Source organism: Pteronotus mesoamericanus, unplaced genomic scaffold, assembly GCF_021234165.1.
Source record: "Pteronotus mesoamericanus isolate MK-2021 breed Mesoamerican mustached bat unplaced genomic scaffold, CSHL_Meso_final contig_24, whole genome shotgun sequence".
Taxonomy (NCBI): Eukaryota; Metazoa; Chordata; class Mammalia; order Chiroptera; family Mormoopidae; genus Pteronotus; species Pteronotus mesoamericanus.
Genome location: NW_026555100.1, coordinates 9,260,587 through 9,275,636, shown reverse-complemented (window position 1 = coordinate 9,275,636; position 15,050 = coordinate 9,260,587). Strand labels below are relative to the sequence as shown.

General features: G+C 50.4%; 1 protein-coding gene across 2 annotated transcripts in view; it reads left to right on the top strand.

The window, feature by feature from the left end:
- The first annotated feature begins 1,368 nt into the window (after nt 1-1,368).
- HK1 (hexokinase 1) overlaps nt 1,369-15,050 on the top strand; it is a 60,098-nt gene continuing 46,416 nt past the window's right edge. Inside the window, exon 1 of one of the 2 annotated variants that reach the window (XM_054572682.1) lies at nt 1,369-1,537. In XM_054572682.1, the coding sequence (XP_054428657.1) occupies nt 1,475-1,537 (63 nt within the window). In that variant the 5' untranslated portion in view covers nt 1,369-1,474. Of the gene's footprint in view, nt 1,538-11,871; nt 12,127-15,050 lie in introns of those variants that run through there. The other variant, XM_054572683.1, reaches the window with a different exon arrangement.

The following is a 15,050-nucleotide window of genomic DNA, read 5'->3' as shown; positions in this document are numbered from 1 at the left end:
GGGTAGAGGTAGTGAGCACCATCTAGCCACCTCTAGCCATCTCAGGGCACCACATAGTGCAGTCTTGGTCCCAGGATGGTTGGGTGATACAGGCAGAGAGCCACATACAGCTGGGAAGACTGCAAACCCCAAGGGTGAGCACCGCTGTGAAAATAGACCCAAAGTCTAATCCTGGATCTACAGCTTCCTGCTTGTATAAAGTCCCACAAGATACATGGCCTCCCAGAGCGTCGAATTTTTAGTCTGTTGAATCAGGGTAGTAACCACGTTGTATTTTGAGCTTATGGCATGTCATCTTCTAAGGCAGCAAAAATCGTGGTGGTGTCCCACACACAGAAGCAATCTAAGAATCAGAAGATTGCTATCCTAGTAGCAGCATAAACACCTGATTCGGCATCTCCCCTCCCCCATTTGACGCTAGCTAACTTCCTCTGAGGAAGTAAAAAAGGTGGCACCTAGGAGGGGCACCTAAACGGTCCCCCTGACCCCAGCGAGCCTGGGTGCCCAAGAGGAAGCAGAGACCTGGAGGTGGGAGACAGGCCGGGACCTGCAGCCCAAGTCCCGCCCAGCAGGCCTGTACCCTCGGGCTTGCAACCGGTAACTCTGTGGAGGGGGCGTGTGGCAAGTAATTCTCGGTTTGGCAGTAGAAATCCACAAGCCGGAGTTTATGCCGGGCTGGCCGGAGGTGCCGAAGCACTGGCAGGCGTGTGGGGACCCAGGTGGGGCTGCGCGCTAGACCACTTGGGCCCACGAGAACCGGCTGGCGCGGGACTGAGCGCCAGGACGGCGAATTACCGGGCTCCCGCTTCCGCCCACACAGGCCCTGCTTGTTTTCCACGCCTACCTCTGCCAGACCCTGCCAGGCGTCTTCCCAAACACACAACCCCCGGGGCGAGCCCTATTTTCAGAAAAGGGACCGCCTCACTGGGCTGCTTCGTCTCGCAACAAGCCCTCCGGCCGCTCGCACAGGCAGAGCCGGGAGTTGCCTTCCCCACGCCCTGCCCTTCTCCGCGGCATCCCGCCCGGCCACACTGCCGCCACGCGTGACGACGCGCGCACGAGAGAACCTCCCGCCCCCGCGCCGGCTTCCTACGTGGGGGACGTGCGGGTAGATGCCTGGCCGGGAAGGGGGGATTTTGCAGCGTCGCCCGCCCCCTTTCCGGCGCAGGAGGGAGTGGCCGCTGAGCCCCCGCTACCTCCGCCCTGGCCCGGACGCTACCGCCTGGCGCTGCAGAGGCGCACGGTAGCCAATAAGCACCGAGGAGGTGGGACTGCTGGCGGCTGTCAACCTCCCTGGGGACGGGAGCGCGGACTGGGAGCGCGCGAGCCGCCGCCTTGCCCTGGGCCGTGGGGGAGGAGCCGCGGGAGTTGGAGGAGGAGTCGCCGAGGAGCAGCCCGAGGACCACTGCTTGCCTAGGCTGCGGAGGACAGACGCCGGCCCCACGCCTGCCTCCCCGCGCCCCCGACCGCCAGCATGATCGCCGCGCAGCTCCTGGCGTATTACTTCACTGAGCTGAAGGATGACCAAGTCAAAAAGGTGAGCCCCGCCCGCGCGGCCTCCTAGCGCTCTGACCGCGGCGTTGCATTCCGGCATCCGCTTTCCGCCGCAGCCTTCATCCTCCCGCTCCCGGCCTTGCATAGGCCAGCATTGGTTAGACTGCGGGCGGTGGCGAAAGGCTTCGCCCTTTGATTCTCCCAGGGATTATCTCCGTGTATGTGTGTGTGTGTGTGTGTTCGTGGGCGGGGGAAGACCCTTGAGACTGGACTGCTTGCTGCAGTGTCCTTGAAACGGGTTGCGGATGTCAAATGGGGCCACTGGCTATGAGGGGAAGTGGCCTATTTGTGAGGGTCTGAGCGCCGTGGGCGGAGGAGTGATCACAGAGATGCTGGGGAGGTGAGCGCGCAGCAGGCCGGGTTGCTGGCTGGAGGCCAGGCATCCCGTATTTGGGGTTCCCGGCGGAAGGCATCGGGTGCTTCGGAGAAGCTGTCAGCCCGGCTCTCCCAGCTGTTGCGGCTGCTCCTTAATCTGAGACTGAGTGGCCAGCCTGTCTTCCCGGAACGCGGAGAGGCTCGGAAGGCACCGGAAACTTTGCTCATAGGCCTCAGGACTGGAGCGGCATGTCTGAATGGAATTTTTTACTCTACGTGACCGCCCTCTTAAAGCTGTAATTTCCAGTACAGGGAGCTCAAATAAGAGACTGGTCTCTTGAGTTGGATGGAGGCTTTGGCGTGTGTGCTGTGACATGTGTGCACTTGTACCTGGTTGCATCTTCCAGGTGTTGCTACTTTTGACATCTAAGACATACTGTCTGCTCGCAGGTCCTAAAGATGTATATGCCACCCGTATGCCAGCTTTGCCACCAAGAAACATTCTTTTTAAAGAAACAGTCTAGGCTGTAGGAGAAGGCCCATTTTATCAGTGTAGGCCTAGCACAGCCTACTGACCCATTCACGCCCTGAATGAGTGACATTATTGCTGGGGAAAGCTGGGATGGACAAGCAAAGTTAGCCTCACTTTAGAGTTCAAACAAGGGAGTGCTACCTACAGGTGAGAGGCAGGAGCAACTGGCCTGGGTTTTCTGCTCTGCAAACCGCAGAATGTTCAGTCTCTTCCTATCCACCTAAGATAACCTCTTCCTCGGCCACAATAGGAAATGAGCCTGATGAGGGTGACCTCATCAAGGTCACACAGTCACTTACAGGCTGAGCCAGGGTGTGACCCAGGTCTCCGCCCTTTCACTGGGAACTTGACCAGCCTCTTTTGGAAATCAGCTGAAGGGGAAGTGCTGCGACAAAGGCCCTGGAGATGCTGCTTAGATCCTGGATCTAGTGCTGAGTGGGGATCAGAGTGGGGTAGTAAGGAGACAGGCCTGGGAATCTGCCACTGTCCCTCCTGGCTGTAAGTGACAGTGACTCTAGAGTAGTCAAACCATGGCACTCATGCTTACCCTATGGAGCACCCTGGAGCCGCCTCCTGGCCACGGAGCTCAGGGAGCTGTGCATGCCAACATGTGCATTTCATGAGCTGTCTATTGGTGATATTCTTCCTATTTCATAGTGAGAATTTAAGGCCTGGGTGATTTCTCTGTGCTCTCCCTCCCTGGGTGCCCTCTGTAGCTCCAGACAGCAGGTCCCTGGAGTAGGGACTCAGGTGACCTTGTAAGCCAAGGGCATCCGCACCCACCACCCCTGTGTGGCCTCCAGGGCTGAGTTGGATTGAGGTTTGCACTGCATTCAGTGAGACCTGTTTTATCCAGCACACATTGTTTAGTGTGGCCCCAGAAGCCTCTACTCCCTTTCCCTGAGGCTCCTGTACAAACCTGAGTTTGTGCTTCTGAGTTAATCCATCTTCACACCCTTCCTTCTCTGAGACTGGAATTCTGACATTCCCTCCCTGCCCTCCTCTGGCCTCAGAACCTTTCTGGAGGAGAGTCTTGAGACCAAAACGTATACCAGATAATATTATTGGTCAAGGATAGTCTTAAAAACAAGATGGCCTTCTTGCACTGAGGACTTTTTATGCTGCTTTCTATGGTGGGAGTGTGGGCACTGCCGTATCTGGGTGGGGTCCTGGGGCAGCTGCCTGGCCCTCCTAAGCACATGGCAGGCACTTGTTCCGAAGGCCTAGTCAGCTTTCCTCACTCCCACCTGTGTAGATGCTGGCAGACTGTGTCTGCTTTCTTATGGCTCAGGACTTATTAGAGGCCAGCCCTCCCTACCCACCACGGACTGTGGGGGAAAGCTGGGTGGGGGCGCATGACTCCAAGGCCTGCTCTTCCTGTGGGAGCTGGGTCCTACCTACAACCTGACGGGGGCCTCGTAAGAACAGTCCCCCCACAAATCTGCCAGCGTGGGCAGCCATGATGATTCAGCCCTTCAACCCTAGGTAGCCTCCGGGGCTCCAGAGGCAGCTCTGGCATCCCCTCCTGTCCCTTCTCCCTCTTCTCACTCTCTGGCCTTAGGGGTAGGAGGAGGGAAGATGGGGATGATGCCAACGAGATGGCTCAGGACACAAAAGTGACCACGAAAAGGGTATTATTTCTCTCCCCATTGCCTATGAGACATGTCAGTAATTCAACTTCATAAATCTGTCCTTGCTTGAAATAGGCTGAATGTCTGGCTTCCTGGCATGGAGCCCTTTTTAATAGACTGTCTGCATAATATTGATTAATGGAGTCCTGAGCAAAGGGTGTCCTGGCATTAGACTGAACTAAGCACAAAGCATATTTTCCTTTCACTCTTTTAGTGCTTTTAGGAGGAAAAGGAGGCACATGTGTGCTTGTGAAAGATTCCATTCATCAGAATCCCAGACATCTGCTAATTTTGCAGCTAGAGACTGGGTCCTTTGACCTACAAGTAACTTTTAACGTGCCTCTCATCTCACCAGCTTCTTCCACTTGGTTTGCCATTAGGAGCCTGCAGGAGGGCGAAGTATTGCATAGTCCTCTGTTTAGGAAAGGAAGAGGAATCCATCAAGGTCAGCAACTTGGTCTCTAAAGAAAGACTAGACTTTCTTTTCTCCAGGATTGTCAGAATTCCCGAGCAAACGCCAGTGGGTTTTCTGTGGGTGGGCTTCCCCTGACCATGAGCAGTCCCCTTTGCAGGAGTGATTAGCCCCAAAGGACAGAATCTAGGAGTCTTCAGAGTGCTTGGCCAGGGAAGGTGGAGGAGAGAATGCTTAGCAATTAAAAGGCTACCCAAGGTCTATTTTCTCAGAGACCTGTGTGTCCCAGCTGCAAAACAAGCATTAAAAAAATGCCTATTTTTCCTCAGGGGTGAGATAGATGAGTGTTAGAAAATTATGAAAAATGTCTCATGCACCTTTTGGTCTGGTGTTATACAAATATCCAGGAAGAACTCTCACTTCTTTGTGAACATTCATTTTATAATAATCCCTGCCCTCTATACCTTGGACGTTACTAGGAGTTCTCCCCCAAGAGAAGCCCTAACACTCATTTGGTTTGATAATTTGGGACTGTCGTGAGGGAATAAACTGAGAAAGTGGGTAGGTCTGAGGGACTTTCACATCTGGCCATGCTGAGCTGTCCTCCCACGCTCCTGCTGTTTGCTGGAGAAGGCATGGGCAGCTTTCTCCTAAAAAGACTGATTTGGCACAACTAGTACCATGTCCGTGTGTGTTTGCAGTCAGGGAATCCTGCCTGATAGAATTAGGCGCTGGAGTCAGCTCTGAGGATGCCTTGGGGAGGTAACTGGGTGAAGAGGCAGCCATACACCTCTGCATCCAGGAAGCAGTTGGTCGTGGCTGCCCTGCTGGCATCTGCTCGTTGATTTGAGGACTTTTACAACCAAATCCGATCCCGGGAATTCAACAGTTTCTTCAGAAAATGTTTAAGTCCTTTATTATGTGCAGAGTATTGTGCTAGCTGGGGGACAACTATGAACCTGGTTGAAATGGTTGCTGTTCTCATGGAGTGTCAATTTTTTGCTCTCTTATGCTAAGTGCAAAGCATAGAATGCTGGGAGGGCAGATAGGGGCCAGTGGTCAGTTCTTGGGTGGGAAATCACTAGGTTAAAATTGCGTCAAGCCAGGCTCTAGATGTATAAAAGAAAATACTTAGAAGCTGTGTAAGGGAGAGTCAAGTGGATAGTTACCAAAATGTGATTTTTTCTTTCTCTCTCTTTAATGGTTTGAGCATCCCGAAATACTTCATGGATAACTTATCAGAGTATGTGTGTGTGCACGCACGTCCGTGTGTCAGGACCGGAAGCATTATCCCTATGCGTCCCAGGGCAGCTCTCTTCCCTTCACTGCAGGCAGAAGGCAGAGATTTCATTCCCCATTTAGAAACAGGGGCTGGAGTTCCAGAGGAGATACGTGACTTTCTCAAGGGCTTAAGAAAATCTGAAATGGCATCCAGAGGGCTATTCTTGCTCCCTCTGTTTCTTTCCTCTGGAAAGACTCACCTTTGTTGATTTTAATGATTTACTTTGGAATATGTATTACTATGTATACACATGAATTAATTATTTATTATGGCATAGTTGAGGTGTATGAAGAATATGGAGGTTGACATAACCAACACCTGTGTATCCGCTCCTTGTTTGGGAGATAACAGACACGATGGTTACGTCACAGGCACAACGGAAGCCCCTCCTACGCCCATCTTCATTCAGCCCCATTTCTTTCTCCATCCAGAGGTGACCTCTGTCCTGAATTTGGTGTCTATCATTTCCATGCATGCTTTTATACTTTATTACATATCATGAATCTATAAGCAGTATGTAGTGTTACTTTATATGATTTTAACCTTTTGTAAATGGTGCTGTACTGTATGTATCCTTCTGCAGCTTGCTTTTGCTAGCTCAACGGTGTATATTTGGGATTTTCCCACGTTGATCCAGATAGCTCTATTTCATCCATTTAAGCTGCTGTATACTCTTATATTGTGTAAATACACCATAATTAGTGTATCTGTTCTTCTGGTGGCCTTTTGGGCTTTTAATTTATTTTTTAATTAATTTATTGATTTATTTTGAGAAAGAGAGAGAGAGGCAGACAGACAGACATCGATTTGTTGTTCCACCTATCTGTGCACTCGCTGGTTGATTCTTGTGTGTGCCCTGACCACAGATCAAACCTGCAACCCTGGCAAATTGGGATGAGGCTCCAGCCAACTGAGCTACTGGCCAGGGTGGGATTTTAATTTTTCAAGCCACAGTTTCTTCCACATCTTCAGTACACCTGCACATTTCTCTAGGCTCTAGGCTGCTTATCTAGGGTTGGAATTGCTAGGTAGAGGGGTGTGTGCGTCTTCCAGCTTTCAATATTTTGCCAAGTTGCCATCGTCTGCGGTCACATTCCCACCAGAACTTTGTACACGTTCCTATTATTCCACACCAACCCTTGGGACAGTCATACCTTTAAAGATGTTAGAGAATTTTTTAAAACTCTGCTTCTTCTCAGTTACTTCCTTTCCTATTACAACATTCAAGCTTAGTTTAAAGTTAGCCATTTCTTAGTTTACGTTATCGAGCAGAGCCCTCGTGGCAAAGTGTTACTGAACGAAGTCGACAGGTCTCCTTGTGAGCGGTGGCCGCCGCCGCCATGTGTGCACTGTGCCAAGGAGGGGGAGTAGGTGCAGAGAAAGGCGTATGAGGACTCTCCGTGGCCCCTTGTGATCTGGCATGAATCTGTTAAAAATTTTCTGGGAATTAAAGCACACACATGTGCTTTTGCCCCCACACCCTCTTTCTTCCTGGGCGGATCCGACCTGGGCAGCGCCGGCTGGCTTATCAGTCCCTTAAGCATGCCCAGCTCTGCTAAAGAAAACTCAAGCCAGCAGCCTCCCAGACTGTCCTCCATAAAAGGAGAGGCTGGCTGTGCCCCCGCAGCACAGGAAACTGAAATGTGAAGTCTCCAGCTCAGCCCTTTGCAAACAGAAGCCCAGGGAGAGGTCCATTTATGTGCTAGGCAGAAAATGCCAGATTACATTCGTCTGATTCCCAGCTTGATTACAGGCTCGCAGACACTGTGACCTGGAGGGTACCTCAGTGGAAAGGGTGCACTAAATGTCTGCTGGGGGCCTGTTTTTTTCCCCCATCATGGACCTTATTTAATCATTAGTAGTAATAACACTAATCTGAGCCAACATATAATACTTGTCACAGTGACTGCGAGGTGTGTGCTGCAGGCATCGCATCCCCACAGCGCCCTTGTGAGGTGGGCACTGTTATGATCTCTACTTTTGGATGAGGACTCACATAGCACACGGAAAAACCAGGCAGCATTCAGACCCGAGTCCGATGGCAGAGGCCCTGCTTTTATATTTTAATCAAGATATAATTCATATACCATAAATGCAGCCGTTGTAAAGTGGACAATTCAGTGGTTTTTGTACACTCACAAGATGGTGCAACCATTACCACCATCTAATTCCAGAACTTTTTCATCACCCCCAAAAGAAACCCCAATAAGCAGTCACTCCCCATTCCTCCCTTCATCGAGCCCCTGGCCTCAACTAGTCTACTCAAACCCTCCCGTCCTCCCCTTTTTTAAAAATAGATTTGCTTTTTCTGGACATTTAATATAAATGGAATCATACAACACGTGGCCTTTGTATCTGGTTCCTGTCACTAAGTACGTTTCCAGAGTTCATCCATGCTGTCGCATGTCTCATCACACCGTTCTTTTTTATTGCTGAATAATATTCAGTTGTATCGATATACCACAGTTAGCTTATGCATTTGTCAGTTGATGGGCATTTGTGTTGTTTCCGCCTTGAGGCTGTTGTGAATGATGCTGCTTAAACATTTGTGAACACATTTTTTTCTGTGTGGACATCTGCTTTCGTTTTCTCAGGTGTTTGTGTAGGATGGGAATTGCTGGGAGAGCCCTGCTTCTATCCAGCTTGAGGACGCCATCGTCTCCCTTTAGAAACGAGAAAGCTGAGGCCCCCATGTGGTGAAGTGACTTGTGAACCTGAACACACAACTCATAAGGGGTAGTGACAGGAACGGTACCAGGGCTCCTGACTCAGAAACCCATTCGCTCATTTTGCTGTTTGGAAAAGCATCTAAGGAGAGACAGAGCTGGGGGGAGGGGCAGAGCTGGTGCAGGACCCACTAGGGGCCCTGACTCCCGCTTCCTCTTCCTCCCCAACCTCCTCCACCCCAGCACCCTGGTCCGTGGCTGTCAGTCTCCACCCCTCCGCCACTCAGCTGCGGGGGTGTTGACCAGCTCCTGCTACTTGGGAAGGAAGTTGGCCCGAAAAAGTCTTTTCCAGTGCAGTGCTAGAATTTTTCCTGGTTTTCACATTTCTCCCTCTACCCTTTCCATTTGATCACCTCCCCCCATCCTTGTTTGCATTTAAAAGAGGACCTCCAGGGAGAGAACTGCTTAACCTGCAAGTAGACTGCCTAATACTCTCTATAATGCTCACTCCTAGCATTCTCCTCTAGTCTCTGTCTGGGTGTGCTGTAAGCAGCTGATTTTCTTGTTTGATTGACACAGGCATGGGGTTTGCTTTCAGCCTTTATTCAATCTGATCCATTTCTCTGATGTTCCCTGGTGCCTTCCAGGACCCTCTCAGGTGTATGGGGCGAGTGGACTAGGAGAACCAGGCCATCATTGTGAGGAAGACACCACCTCACCTTTGCAGAGCTCTCTTCCCTTTACAAAGTATTTTCACATCCTTTATTTAGTCAAGTCCTTACAGTAAGCTTGGATGTAGGTATTTCTTCCTGCATCTGACATGTGGGGCTTCAGGAAGTAGAACTGACATGATCTTGATGGCCAGAAAGCAGTAGGGATGAGATGGGGACACAGGTCGCGCGGACCCTCGTGGGTAGCTCTCGCCGTGCCTGCAGAACGAGGACTGTGGGGCAGGGCTTCAGACTTCCAAAGCAGTGAGTGCATCGTGGTGGTCTCCCAGCAGAAGCCATCACCCAAGGCCCCCGTAATGATGGGGTGACTGGAATGAGAGAGAGCTATGCTGTCCAGAACTGTAGCCACGAGCCACGTGTGGCCATTGAGCATTTGAATGATGAGAGTCTGGTTTGAGATGTGCTGTTAAATATAAAATACACACAGGATTTTGAAGGCTTTGTATGACAAAACGGTATATAAAATAGCTCATTAGTAAATTTTAAAATATTGATTACACATAGGAATACTATTTTGGATATACTGGGTTAAATAAAACGTTAATAAAAATTAATTTCACCTGGTTTTTAAAAATGGGTCTACTAGAAAATTTAAAATTGCACATGTGGCTTCCGTTGTATCCCCATTGGACAGTACGCTACTAGACAGTGGATTTTACGGCTCAGAAGTTTGGACAGAAGCGCTCTGCCTTTAAAGCAGTGAGTTCTCAGGGTCCTGGGGCCTCAGTTTCCTCTTCTGTAAGGCCAGGAATCCATTACCTCAAAGGATCCTTTAAGCTTGGGCAGTGTTGTTTGCATCAAGCTTTCTGTGCCTCAGTTTACTTACTTGTCAGATGGGGTAAATGAGTCCTGCCTTATTATCTGCCCATTTATCAAATTAGAGAATGGATGTGGAAACACTTGGAGAGCGTACAGAACTATACAAATGCCGGATGGTACCAGGGTGGTTCACCCCGAACACACCTGGAGAGGCGTGGTGGGGGAGTGCCATTTTCTGGATAACAGGTTAGGTGGCCAGGGCCCCGAGTGGGGCAGTGATCCTGGGACCAATTCTGCCTTGACCAGCATGCGCTTCTGGAAAGCCTGTGTTCTGAGGAATCCATTGCCATTGCCATGGAGCTCCTTAGCCATAAGTGAGGGCGAGAGGGTAGTTTTTTGTTTGTTGTTGTTGTTGTTTTTTAAGATTTTATTTATTTATTTTTAGAGAGAGGGAAAAGTAGAGAGAAGAGAGGGAGAAAAACACTGGTGTGTGGTTGCCTCTTGCATGTCCCCAACTGGTGACCTGGCCTGCAACCCAGGCATGTGCCCTGACTGGGAATTGAACCAGCGACCCTTTGGTTCACAGGCCGGCACTCAATCTACTGAACCACACCAGCCAGGGTGAGAGGGTAGTTTTTATTATTGCTGTTTAGTAATGGAAGAACAGAGAAAGAAGTGAGTTGCTCAAGGCTAGAGAGGGGGGCTGTAGCTAAAGGAGGCCTGAGGTCTTTTGATTTCTAGCCAGATCCCATCCCCCTGTAGTACGGTATGCAGCTGGTGGCGTTAGGGTCTCGTTGTCTCATAGTGAAAGCAAAACTGTCCGCACTTTGGATCTCCTTTCCTTCTTGGTACCTGCCACGTTGGGGACTGGGAGCCTAGAGGCTGGCCCTCTGCCCCAGCCAACAACACCCAGAATGAAGCCTGTTGTTCCTGCCCTGCCACATTCCAGGGCTGTTCCGTTCCCCTTGAGGGACCGGGTGCCTCCTTTGTTTTTAGCTAGTTCAGTATGACAGCTTTGGTGACGTCCTGGGCAGCATCTTGGTTTCTCTCACCAGCTAGGAAACATCTGTTAATGGGTGCCAAGGTCACTGGGAGGACCTTAGGCATGACCTCAAGGCTTCCTGTGGTACTCCTGGCTAGTGCCGTCTGGAATAAGGGAAGGAGCGCTGAGTTCGGAGTCTTAAGCTGGAGCTGCCCTGGTTGCTGGGTGCTCGGGATCTTTCGCTTGACTGTGTGGCCACAGGTTCCTCCTGTGAAATGGGGTCAATAGTACCCACCCTGCAGATCGGATCAGGGCAGGCTGACGGGCCCAGCACGGCCTGTTCAAGCTAACTGTTACATCTTGGTTCCTGGGACCTCAGTTTCTGCATCAAGAGTGCAAATCCCATTATTCCTCCTTGTTTTTTGAGAGTAAAAGTGTCGTACAGCAACCCTGGGTGCTTAATGGTGAAACAGAACTAACAGTTCAGAGGCATAAATAAAATGATGAAGAAGCCACTGAGAGCTGTGTCTGGGCCTTGAAAAAGAAACTGGGGTTAGGGAGCCACCCTCACACTGTTTTAACTTGCTAGAGGGACCCTTTTTGCTTTGGTGATGTTCGTACACCCATCTTTCACTGGGGAGTCTCTAAAGTGGAATTTGCTTTCCCACATTTCCTCTGGTGACTTTCAGATATTCGGCAGAGTCTCTGGGAGGCTCTAGAGGCCTGAGAATCCTCAGAGGGCTCTGTGTTCCTCAGGGCGTCAGCCTTGAGATACAGACGTTGTGAGAAGAAGGGGGGTTAGAGGCTGCCTGGAACACTGTGTCCCTCAGTCGGAAGCCGTTGGCCCCACACAGGTCAAAAGTGAGGGGCTGATGCTGGAGAAGGGCTGGGCCATTCAGGGAAGAGGAGCCTCCGGCCTTATCTGAGACAGCAAACCCTTCTGAGCTCCCGGGCTAGGCGTCACCAGGGGCCCTCCCGCCCAGCAGAACAGCCACCCAGCCCAGCCGAGAAGCCACATTGAGGGCTTTAGGGGGACACAGAAGGCCTGGAAGGCATGGTCCCCGCACCCCTGGCACTCGGGGTCTAGCTGTAGGCACAGACCATGCATGTGTTGCTTCAGGGCCCACGAAAGACTCCTACTCGGCGACGCATCCACCAGGGGAAATTAATTCCTACATAGCGACACCAACGGCCGAGGGGATGCCGAGGAGGGGAGCAGCCGCTGTTGGGGGGGGCGGATCATGGCATGCCCTTTGGAGGAGGTGAGTGTGGAGATGGGCTTTGGGAGACGGAAGAGCGGCGCGTGGAGAGGCCATGCACAGGCCGAGCAAGCAGAGTGGACACTGAATCTGTGAGGAAGGTCCTTTGGGGGTAAAGAACCACTGTCAGGCTTGGGCTGCCTGAGGGAGGACAGCCGTGCGCTGGGAGTAGCTGCTTCCTGCAGGGAACCCACAGAGCCAAATGCCTCCCTTTGTGGCCGACTCCCTCCCCTGTGACCAGCTAGCTAAGAGCAGGACAGAAACTTAGGTTCCTCTGGCCACCACCCACAGCCCAGGTAGCCATAGGCAGGCAGGCAAAGGCGTTGGGACTCTGCCAAGGGACAGGATGGGGTGGGGCACACACCACAGCAGAGGGTCTTGTTGGGCTAGGATCTTTGGACTCGCTATGGCTTTTGTACTTCCTTCTCCGGATTGCATAAAAGGGGAAATGAGCAGATCAGGCAACTTGTAGCTGGTGTGAGATGAACAAGGCTTCCTAAAACTCAAATGGCAGTAGTGTGCTTTCTGCAATGCAGGAAAGCCATGCTGCTTCTGGCATGGACAGAGCTGTGGCATTAATGCCACCAGTATTCTCGTATCTCCGTGCTCCAGGAAGCCCCTGGCCAGGGCTTTCCCTGGGCTGAGCAAGAAAGGCACAGGAAGGAGCATGGGACCAGGCATCGGGGAACCCATGTCCACTCCAGCTCCCTTGCTGACCAGTGAGTCATCTTGGCCAGTTGGAGAGCCTCTCCAGCCCCCGATTTTCCTTGGGGTGTTGGAAGTGGTGACACCTCCCCTACTTCTCTGGACAGGATAGCTCAAGGACCACGATGTAAAAGTGCTGTGCAAAGTAGAGAGGCCTTTATGGATCAAAGTCACAAACACACCCACATTGTGGATGGGAAGACTGAGGTTCCTACAGGATGACAAGCCAGAGTCAAACGCAGGTGTCTCTGTTGCTTCGCCTGTGCACCGTCACTGAAGCAGGCAGGGTCTGGAGGAAATCTAAGTATGGCTGTTAGAAGCAGTTCCCAGGGGAAATAAGAAGGCAGAGTTAAGGTTTCAAAAGAGAAAGTGTTTATGATATGATTCCAATTTTGAAAAGTGAAATAAACCAAGCTCTGTATGTCTAAGTGTTTGTTTATGTAGGAAAACCGACCTAGAACATAAAGCTATTTGCAGGGCTATCCCTGGGATATGGGGGGAAGAACTCATACTTTTTACTTTCATGCATTTATGTATTGTTTGGATATCCTTTAATAATAAATGTGTATTACTGTTCTCACTATAACTTACTGTTAGTTGTTTTTAAAAATTAATAAAACCGCAAATGTTTCAGAGGACTGCCAGAATCTTTCATTTGCTATGGTTTTAGGCATAGTGCCACCTACCTTTAGTTTTCTCTTCTACAAAAGGGCTCCATAACATTTGGTAACCAGTGCATTTCCTGCGTATTTAGGTAGAAGGCGTTAGGGACATGTACTTACCTCGGTCAGTCAGGGGAGGGAGGGAGGTGGCCTCCCATTCTTTTAGATGGGAGGGTGGGAAATGATATCTGATGCCTCCTTTGTTCTTAGAACAGTATTAAAATTCTCCCAGAAGCTGTCAGAGGTGAAAGTATTATTATCTTCATCTTAAAAGTGAAGAAAGTAAAACTCAAAGAAGTTATATATGGCTTGTCCAAAGTCACATAGCTAATAAATGGTAGATCTTGGATTTGAACTCAGCTCTCTTTGCCCAGGGCTCCATGTTCTTCCCACCACTTGAGAAAGAATAGATGAGTGTAAGGGCGAGCCCAAAATTAGAGGTTAGAAGACTGGATTCTAGACCCAGCTGTCATTTACAAACCATGTGACCTTTTGTGAGTCATGGGTCTCAATCTCCTCTGCTATAAAACATCAACACTCTCTTTCCTACCTACTTCACTGGGTCATTGTGCTGGGAGAAAGGGAACTAATATTAAGCCCCTGTTTCATGCCCAGCACCTGGCATCTGTGAGCTCATCTCATCACTTTCTGTGACATCCAAATGGGCTACTATGTGTGAAAGTCCTGTGTGTAAATGAAAAAGCCCTCTGCAGATGTGAGCTATTGTTAAGATAATATCAGTCACCCAGGACCTGTTCTCTCCTGAGTCAGTCTAGGAATGAGAAGTGAATCCCATGTTGAAACCTCTGCCCTGCCCTTAAGCAAGAGTCCTTCTTAACCCTTCACTGCCAGCTCCCCGGTTTCCTTTTCACGAGGTTCATTTTAAAGGCCTGCACTGGGCACCTTCAGTCACACCTGTTGCCCTGCTTTACTCTTGATCCTCACAGGAGAGGACGAGAGAGGGAGTGAAAATTTTCCATGGCTGTGCCCCCTGTCACAGTAAGGCAAAGTGCCCAGGTCACCAGTGGTTACACCCCCTGCCACGACTGGCCTGTTCACTTGGGCATGTCTGGTCTTGAATTGATGTCCTGTGCGTGTTCTCTTGGGAGCAAAAGGGGCACCAAGGTTGAGCAAGGTTGAGTTTAGCACAGTGCATGGCCACTGGGTTTGTTCATTAGCTGGCGGCTCTGGACCAGGGACTTGGCTAGGCTGTGTTCTCCCTTCTGACATCTCCTGAGCTGCCTCCGCCGCATTCCAGCCTCTGGGGCTTCCAGGCTCCCTTGGTCCACAAGAAGGACAATTCAGGACAAGTACTTCCTAGTATTGGGCTGGCCAAAGAGTCTATTTAGTTTTTTTCTTAAAATAAAAGACACGTTTTTCATTTCCATCCATAACTTTATTGATTTGGATATTTTGAGTATGTTGACTATCTCCCATGCGGTATAACATTGATTGTTCTCAATTAATGTCTCTATTTGATCGTTATCAACTTCGGCTGGTCCACCCAACTCTGGAGCATCGTCCAGTGAGACATCTCCAGCATGAAGTTCCACAAACCAC